The sequence below is a fragment of the Somniosus microcephalus genome, chromosome 28 (assembly GCF_052327205.1).
Source record: "Somniosus microcephalus isolate GS21.2 chromosome 28, FLI_Smic_1.0, whole genome shotgun sequence".
Lineage (NCBI taxonomy): Eukaryota > Metazoa > Chordata > Chondrichthyes > Squaliformes > Somniosidae > Somniosus > Somniosus microcephalus.
Window position 1 is genome coordinate 48,426,899 of NC_141014.1, and position 9,791 is coordinate 48,436,689.

At 43.5% G+C, this 9,791-nt stretch overlaps 1 protein-coding gene across 1 annotated transcript; it reads right to left on the reverse strand.

The window, feature by feature from the left end:
* Nucleotides 1–3,228: 3,228 nt before the first annotated feature.
* Nucleotides 3,229–6,505, reverse strand: LOC147099808 (ferritin heavy chain B-like). Its single transcript, XM_085969129.1, has 4 exons — nucleotides 6,342–6,505; nucleotides 5,140–5,286; nucleotides 4,770–4,895; nucleotides 3,229–4,387 (listed from the first exon to the last, which is right to left on the reverse strand). Exons 1-4 carry the CDS (start codon nucleotides 6,441–6,443, stop codon nucleotides 4,232–4,234), a joined length of 531 nt encoding a protein of 176 aa, XP_085825255.1. The 5' UTR covers nucleotides 6,444–6,505; the 3' UTR covers nucleotides 3,229–4,231.
* Between the last annotated feature and the right edge of the window lie 3,286 nt (nucleotides 6,506–9,791).

Sequence of the window (9,791 nt, forward strand, 5' to 3'; positions counted from 1 at the left end):
ATTTAATTAAATGTATTTCCTCCTTCCCAAAAGATTACATTTTGTTGGAGTGCAGCTCCAGAGGTGTAACTCTTTCCTTTAATGCCTTACCCAATTCCTTATTCAAGTGGGAGCCTAGATAGAAATGTTAATCAATGGAGAGAAAGAGAGAGAGAGAGCTCTGTTACAAAACCAAGTTCAATTCTCTCCTGAAACAGAATCCACACCTTTTTCACCAAGAGGCTAGTGGCTAGTGAGTAAATATGACATTTCGGGTAGATTTCCCAATTGTAGTCCCCTTTAGTACCATGGGTTCAGGGAGCTCAGGCAGTGCTGGTGTCCACAGCCTTTGTGCTACTTTGGCCACATAGCTTATCAGAAAGTCTATAGCATCAGTGATTAATTTGGTTTAGTGAGCGACCCGCAGTGATAACTCAGAATGGGATTGGTACGGGCACAAGCTGACTAACAAATCCACACCCAAACCTCTCTTTGCAGGGCAGAGACTGTATTGATTTCTTTGTGGGTTCAATGACGAGACATTCATGAAAGAGAATGAGTTTTAATCTAAAGTCTGTTCAACTCTTTTATACAGCTTTTACAGGAGACATCAAGCTAGTGATGCATCTAGAATGAAACTGAAACTCAAACTCCTGCCTTGCTTGTCTCGGTCACATGACCTCTGCGGGTCAGGCACAAGCAATCAATACCTGCAATTATGCTGGTAAGGGATGATAATCAAACAGGCAAATAACATCACTATTTGCTGATATCATTACATCTCCCTTTCTTAAAACAAAAGTATTTTACTTTTAACTAACATGTTTTCTTTGTATTAATCTGCATTTTAACTGTAACACTTAATGAACTTACATTATCATTATCATGATCAAGGTTTTTTAACCTTGCTTTGTGTGTTCACATGAAATATGTAAATACACTAGAACTTGAAGAAAGAATAAGATAACATTACTTCCTTCTATAACAATAGTCCTTAAATTTGCTCAATGAGTCTCTCAGGAGGCTTCACGTGTCTTGAGGATTTTCTGATTGATTGTCCTTGAATCTGAGTTGTTGCCTCAGGTGATTGGTTCTCAGCTGTGTGATCAGGCTGTTCAACAGTATCAGTCTCTTGACCTGCTGTGGCTGGTCCCATGAGAAGATCTCGATGATTTCTTCTCAGAACAGCACCCTCATCTGTCTGAATGGTGTATGATCTTGGTTGAACTTCACTCAGGACAGTTCCCTTCTGAGTCCATGTGTTTGTTTTGTCTTTGAACCTTACTTGGTCACCAGTGTGGAGTTCAGGTAGGTTTTGTGTTCCTCTGTCATAGTAGTACTTTTGCTTTTCTTTCTGTTGTTCTTTGAACTTCCTCACTTTCTCCCCCTCTTTTGTTTTCAGGAGGTTCTCCGGGATGGGTAGGTTTGACCTTAGCCGACGTCCCATAAGGAGTTGGGCTGGTGACTTACCACACTCGAGCGGCATTGTGCGGTATACAAGCATGCTCTGGTAGAAGTCAGTTCCACTGTCTTTTGCCTTGTACATCAGTCTTTTCACTGTGTTTGCGGGCTCTCCTGGGTCAACAGCTCTGGACAACGTGTCTGCTGTATACATCAGCTTACCCGGTGTGTACACAACATTCAGTTCATCATAGACTGTCTCTCCTTCGCTTTCCACAATGAGGACTCTCTTTACCAGGTTCAGTCTCTCACAGGCTTTTAAACCTAGTATGGCTTGCACATCCTTTGGCACCACGATTAATGCTAGTGTGTGCTCTCTGTCCTTGTGTGTTACTTTGACAATGCATCTTCCTTTCACTGGTATTTCAGTACCTGAGTATCCTGTCACTTTCACTTTGATTCCATGTATCTTTGGTCTGGGTCTAATTTTCTTAAAATCAGTCTCTGATATCACATTAACTTGTGTTCCAGTATCCAATTTAAATGGAATGTGTATGTCATTCACTTTTAGTGTCAACATCCAGTCTCTTTCTTCTTCTTTGTTTTCAGACACAACATCTACATTGAACTCCTCTATCTCGCTTTCATCTACTGCATGGACCTTGCTTTGTTGCATTTGGTTCTTACAGCAACGGGCATAATGGTTGTTCTTGTTGCAACTATTGCATGTTTTACCATATGCTGGACACTTTTTTGGTGGATGCTGTGTACCGCATCGACTACATGACTTTCGATTGTCCCTTTCATTTTCGTTCGCTGGCCACGCCTCTTTTTTCACATTGGCGCTCTTTTTGTTAAACGGTTTGTATCCGTTCTTTCTCACTGCATCCACGTTGCAGCTATTGTCACTGAACAGCTCCTTTGCCTGCAACTTCACAGTCTCTGTAGCCCTACACAGTGCTATGGCTTTTCCCAGGTCTAGATCTTGCTCTCTTAGCAGTCTTTCCCTTAGACCATTATTCGGAATACCACACACCAGTCTGTCTTATCAGCGAGTCTGTCAGTCCCCCAAATTCACACGATTTGCTTCTGTTTCTCAGTTCAGTCACATACTGATCAATAGACTCTCCCGTTTTCTGTACACGTGAAAAATCTGTGCCTCTCAAATGTCACGTTACGTTTAGGTATGCAGTAGGCCTCACACTGTTCCATTATTTTATCTAGCTTCATTTTGTCTCCATCAACAGCGAATGTGAAGTTATTATACACCTCCAGCGCTTCATCACCCAAGACATGTAAGAACAGCGACGATTTATTTTTATTACTTTTCTCGTCAGCTCCGATTGCCGCTAAATACAACCCCACACGTTGTTTGAATCTCCTCCAATTTTCAGCCACATTACCTGTCAACTGAAGCATCGCCGGAGGAATTAAACCTTCCACTTTTTCACTTCGTTAGCTAGTCTCCAATGGTAAGCAACGATGTTCTCTCTTGGCTTGCTAATATGTGGAGAGCTGATTTAACTTCAGACTTTTTCTCTTCATCTCTTTCAATCACTTCTGACACCATGTATTGATTGCTTTGTGGGTTCAATGACGAGACATTCATGAAAGAGAATGAGTTTTAATCTAAAGTCTGTTCAACTCTTTTATACAGCTTTTACAGGAGACATCAAGCTAGTGATGCATCTAGAATGAAAGTGAAACTCAAACTCCTGCCTTGCTTGTCTCGGTCACATGACCTCTGCTGGTCAGGCACAAGCAATCAATACCTGCAATTATGCTGGTAAGGGATGATAATCAAACAGGCAAATAACATCACTATTTGCTGATATCATTACAGAGACCATTGTTAAATAGGACTGAGCCTTGGACTGAAATGTTGCAAGACTGATTGACTGCAAAACATTCCTTGCACTTTAACATTACAGCAGCTGATATTTGGTTGTATTGAAGAGTTAGAGAGAGCTGCCATTGACACAAAGGGCAGAGAGAATATTCATCACCAGTGGGAGCAGTTACTTGTATTCCCGCTACCTTGGCCCCAAGCTCTAGAGTTCCCTCCCCAAGCTTCCCTCTCCACCAAGACGTTCCTTAAAACTTACCCCTCACTAAGCTTCTGGGCACCTGTCCTGTCTCAGGTGGCTTGGTGTCAAGTTGTGTATGGTAACACTCACTAGAAAATGCCTTGGGACAATTTACTACATTAAAAAGGAGCTATATAAAAGGCAAGTCATACTACAGCATTTCTCTTTACATCAGGTGCAACACAATCATGGAAATGCATGAATACAATTTGCTCTCCAGGTTTACACAGAATTGAAGTTAGAGCCTGAATATCCAGCTCAATACATCAGAATTACACTAGAAGAAAATGCCTCTCTTCCGTGGCTACGTTCATAGCCGGGCGGCCCTGGAGAGGGAGCACGAGGGGTCCGCCGACACGCTCGAGACCTTCCGCAAACAGTGGGCACCACAGGGACTGGAGTGCTTAATCACCGCGAACAACCAAACTTGCAATTTAATAAGTTAGTGTATTTATTAATTTACAGTTTATTTGTTCATACCCAAGAGTAAACTAGAAGAGGAAAATAACCCAGTTACACAGCCCAGTGTAGCTCTTGTCTGAAGTAAGACAAATGTTAATCAGAAAATAAGCAACCACTCAAATTTACAAGGAGACAAAATCCAGTCCAATGCTGAACAGTTTATTGACAGTTAGTGAGAGTTGATATTACATTAAGAGCCCAGGTCTCACAGCTCTTTGTACAAAGTCACACAACCCATCATTCCCTGAAGGACAGGGTCTCCCCCACAATTATATGAACACGAGCACTGAACACAATAAGCTTCAATCACTCTCCCCCAGGCTGTGTTTGTCAAACAGGTACTCTCCCATGCCATTCTCAGGGGCTCCCAGTCTCTTCAAGTTGGTGATGTGATCTCCCAGCTTCTTGATCATCTTCACTTGTTCATCCAAGTACTGGGTCTCCAAGAAGTCACACAACTGAAAGAAAAAAGCAAAACTAGTTATGGCCAGTAGCAGATGATATCAAGGAACAGCTGAGCTTTCCCCACCCCCTCGCGTTGGGATTTTAACCCTCTTGGACTGGAGGATAGTCAAGGGGTGTAATTGAGATGATGTAAATTTGCTCAAATGATTCAGTAATTCCTGTACAATAGATGCTTAGATCCTGGAAACACTGCGACACATTTATTCTCAATGTCCACATTAGGCCAAACGTCCAGTCCTCCCCCCAACCCCCTTAAGGACCCAGGAGAGACACCCCAACACAAGTCAATTGGGCTTGAAGAATATTGAATAGGCTCAAGGACAGCAAGGTTCTACCACCTCAAACATACCCAAACACCCAACATAAAGAACTTACATGAGGGTCAGTGTTCCCAGTGGAGAGTTTGTGCAGATCCAGCAGACTCTGGTTGACATTCTTCTCCATCTGCAGAGCTCTCTGCATCACCTCCAGACCATTGCTCCACTCATCCTGCTCTGGTTTCTGAAGGGGAAAGTCACAGTTCACTTATAATGAATTAAACAAAAAAATACACGAGACAGGACAAGGAAAACAAGGGTGAAAAGCAGCCAGAAGTCCATGTTACCATGAAAGGAATGTGTCACAGAAATATAGAATTACTGCATTAAACCACCAGAACCATGGAATCAAATTGTAATTAACTGCTTTAGAAAGTATTGGAAACAATGGGATCCCAACAGAGAGCCACTCATTTATTGAATCCAACCTTGATGTCCTCCAAGATGATCCGGCCTCCACGCCGATTCTGGAATTTCATCAGTTTCTCCGCATCCTCGTGTTTCTCATGTGACTGCTCCTTGAGGAACTCGGCAAAGTGGCGCAGGGCAACATCATCCCGGTCAAAGTAATAGGACTGTGGAGAGAAATTTAAACAGCTTCATCAGACCTAGATCTTCATATACAATGAGTTTATTGTGACTCCTAATTAGGAGAGTTCTTAATCTTGCAAAAATAGATACCATTGGTTAACTAGCAAAATGCAATTCACTTCACTAATCTGAACATGTTGGACAGCTTCTCCACCCAATAAAAACCAGGATGAAAGATTCAACTAGCAAAAAAAAAAAACTATAAACTATTGTTCAGGATTATATTTCATGTCCAGTCAAACTAAACTCTACTGCTGGGTAAGTAGCACCTCCTCAGCCTCCCGTCATTCAGATGAGATGTTAAACAGAGGTCCTGTCTGTCCTCAGGTGGATGTGAAAGATCTCAAGACACTACTTCAGGAGAACAGGGGAGTTCTCTCCAGTTTCCCAGGCCAATATTTATCCCTCAACCAACACCACTAAAACAGATGATCTGATCATTCTCATTGTTTGTGGGAGCTTACTGTGCACAAATTGCCTGCTGCATTTCCCACATAACAGGTGACTTCATGAACTACCTCCCAAAGTGCTTTGTAGCCAAAGGCACTACATAAATGCTTATTCTGTCCATTCTAAACTAAAGTTGGGCATGGAATGAGAAAATTCCTCAATACCAGTAGTTTTACACTACAATGTAGTGCAAGAGATCTAGGCTCAGTGAACAAGGCTTCAACACCAGGATTCCCAGGACTTCACTTTCAGTTATAGAGAAAGCTAGTGAGGACCTGCCATCATTTCACTCACTACAGTCACCCCACTGAAACTGAACTTTGTCTCATGTCAACAAGCACCAACAGTCACTTGACCAGGTTTGTGCTCTTCTGTTACAAACTCAGGCAGCAGCTGAGCTCGTTCCATATATTAAACCTGGTCAACAGAGTGCAGCTGCTACAAGGAGCAGGCCATTAACTCAACAAGATCACCCTGAAGTACTCACTGCCCAAAGATTGCTTCCCCAGGTAAGAAGTCAAGAGAAATATAGTTTAAAACCAGTTCATGGAACTGCAGAATTTCCAACTTTTCAGAATACAAGACTCACCATGGAGAGATAAACATAGGAGGAATAGAGCTCCATGTTGATCTGCTTGTTGACAGCATCCTCACAGTCCTTGTGGTAGTTCTGACACACTTGGGAGGCCATCTTCACTATTTCCTGTTATACTATTACTGCTCACTATCACCTAGAAAGTTCAAAAACTGATGCTTTTTAACCCAAGCTCTTGTATTTATACTACTGGGACAGCCTGCATTCAAACAAGGAATGAGATCACCAACGATGATTGACAATGCCTGAGAGCCAATCAGGAATCTTTCCTGAATCCAGGCACCAATTAACAAAGGAGAGGGGGTGTGGGGGAGGAGGGGGTGAGACCCAGAGCCAATCAGAGCTATGGAAAACCGGCAGGTTTGGGCGATCAGTCTCGGTGATGTCACTGCTTTTGGGGTCCTCGGCCTTCTTCAAATCGGAAAGTCTCTCGTTGTTTGATGCTCTCATTTGAATTAAATGACAGTTTGCTGCTTTCGAAAAGCTCAAGGTGCTGAGAATCATCCTTCGCTATCGATGAATTTTCCTGCAATTGTTCCTTCATCGTCGCTGGGTCAAAATCCTGGAACTCCCTGCCTAACAGCATTGTGGGAGTACCTTCACCGCACGGAGTTCAAGAAGGCGGCTCACCCCCACCTTCTCCAGGGCGACTCGCGCCGGGCAATACATTCTGGCCGTTGACAGCGACGCCCACATCCCATTAATTAATATTCTAAAAATGGAATAAATTGATTGGAAACATCTTTGTGTGTTATGGAACATACACCAGAGTATTATTCATTTCACATTTTCAGATTCTGTAGAACCGGGACCCATGAGGCTTGACTTTCCATTAAATATTTCTCCCCATCACACAATCCCTTCGAATGTAAAGACAGGAATTTCTCTTCCAGAAAAACAGGCATGTTCCCGATGGCGGGGAGTCCAGAACCAGGGGTCACAGTCTAAGGATAAGTGGGAAGCCATTTAGGACTGAGATGAGGAGGAATTTCTTCACCCAGAGAGTGGTGAAGCTGTGAAATTCTCTGCCACACAGGGCAGTTGAGGAAAATTCATTAAATATATTCAAGAAGGAGTTGGATATATTTCTTGAGGCTAAAGGGATCAAGGGATATGGGGAGAAAGCAGGGACAGGGTACTGAATTTGGATGATCAGCCACGATCTCATTAAATGGCTGAACAGGCTCGAGTTGCCGAATGGCCGACTGATGCTCCAATCTTCTATGTTTCTCTGTGTATTTTCTAGCCCGTCACTCGGGGAGCTGCTCCCAGGGCTGTGCTTCTTTGTAGTCAGACTGTAGGAAATGTATCGGCACAGAGCGGGGTGAACGTCGACCTCATAGATTTTGTGAGATGCAAACAGTTACCATTAGTGCCGTTCTGACCTCAGTGCGGGGAGTGCTTGCAGCTGAACCGCACCCGAGTTCAACGTGTTAAATTGGTATAGAACCTCGGTTAGACTACACTTGGAGTACGGTGCACGGTTCTGGTCTCCATAGAATCATAGAATAGTGCAGCACAGAAGGAGGCCATTCGGCCCATCGAGTCTGTCCCGGCTCGTTCAAAGAGCAATCCAGTTAGTCCCACTCCCCCGCTCTTTCCCCAGGAACCTGGAACTTTTTCTACTTCAAGTATTTATCCAATTCCCTTTTGAAGGCCACTATTGAATCTGTATCCACCGCCCCATCAGGCAGCGCATTCCCAATCCTAACCACTCCTTGTGTAACAAAGTTTTTCCTCCTGTCGCCTCTGGTTCTTTTGCTAATCATCTTAAATCTGTGTCCTCTGGTTATCGACCCTTCAGCCATTGGAAACAGTTTCACTTTATTTACTCTATCGAAACCCTTCATGATTTTAAACACCTCTATCAAATCTCCTCTTAGCCTTCTCTGCTCTAAGGAGAATATTACAAAAAGGATATAGAGGCACTGGAGAAGGTGCACAGTTGATTTACAAGGATGATAGCAGAACTGAGAGGTTATATCGATCAGGAATGACTGAACAGGCTGGGGCGCTTTTCTCTAGAAATAAGAAGGCTGAAGGGTGACCTAATAGAGGTCTTTAAAATTATGAAGGTGTTTTGATAAGGTAGATGGAAAGATAATGCTTTCACTTGTGGGGGAGTCCAGAACTCAGGGCCATAAATCTAAGATAGTCACTAATAAATCTAACAAGGGATTCAGGAGCAACTTCTTCAGTGGTGAGAATGTGGAACTCGCTACCACATAGGAGTAGTTGAGGCGAAGAGCAGAGATGCATTTAAGGGGAAGTTTGGTAAGAAGGGAATAGAAGGATATGCTGATCGGATTAGATGAAGAAGGGCGGGAGGAGGCTCGTGTGGACGATAAACACTGGCACGGAGCAGTCGGGCCAAATGGCCTGTTTCTGTGCTGTAAATTCGATGTAATTCTTAAAACACGGGCGCCTGTAAAGTTTTTCATATCGAGTGAGCTGAAGACTTTGTTTTGTCTGAAACATGAAGCCATCAAACCCGTCAGCACGCAAACCCATCCCGACTCGTAGAATTGCGGCTCATCATCGTGTGAAATGTGGGGACTCAGATACCCCAGAAATGCCTCCCAGAGATGCAAAGACATCAACGTGGAATGGCTGAAGACGGCAATTTCATTGCACCCGCTGCAGTTCTCAGCTAAGTTCCTAAATTAGCTTGTCAACACTGGCGTGTTGCAGCTGCAGCATCATCAACGGATGAATCCATTCCTGGGGGTGGAGGACACAAATGGAGATGCAGTCGGATTTGGAAAGGATGATTGCTATTTGGTATGAACTGCACAATGGGCCTGAATACCAGTCAATACATTTATGGAGGAGCTGCCGGTATTGGGTTTATACATTGATGGAACAGGCAGGGAGAGGGAAAGAGTTTCAGGAGAAGTATCTATTTAACTTGGGGGTTTTACTTTGTGCATTTAATGAACTACATTTACTCCTTCCAGAAGGATTATATTTTGTGGGAATACAGTTCCGCACGTATTCCTCATCCTTCAATACCTTACCCAAGACCATGAGTGTTGGCAGGTTAGTCAAACATGGTGGGGGAGGGGGAAGGAGAGGGGTCCCAGAACAAAGCCCAGTAGGGTACTCACAGTTTCCCAGTGAGATATTTTCAAATTCTCTACCCCAAAGGGCTGTGGATGCTGAACCATTAACTATATTCAAGGCTCAGATAGATTTTTAGATTGTAGTGTGATCAAGGGATATGGAGATCGGGCTGGAAAGTAGAGGTGAGATTGAAGATCAGCCATGATTTTATTGAATGGTGGAGCAGGCTCAAGGGCCGCATGGCCTACTCCTGCTTCTAATTAGGTTATGTGGATAGCAAGCTTGTAGTGTATGTACCCGTCTACCTTTAAGGAAACTATTGTATGTAACCGTTCACCTTTAAGAGAACTACTTTAGGTGTGGCACTACTTGTTTGGCTTC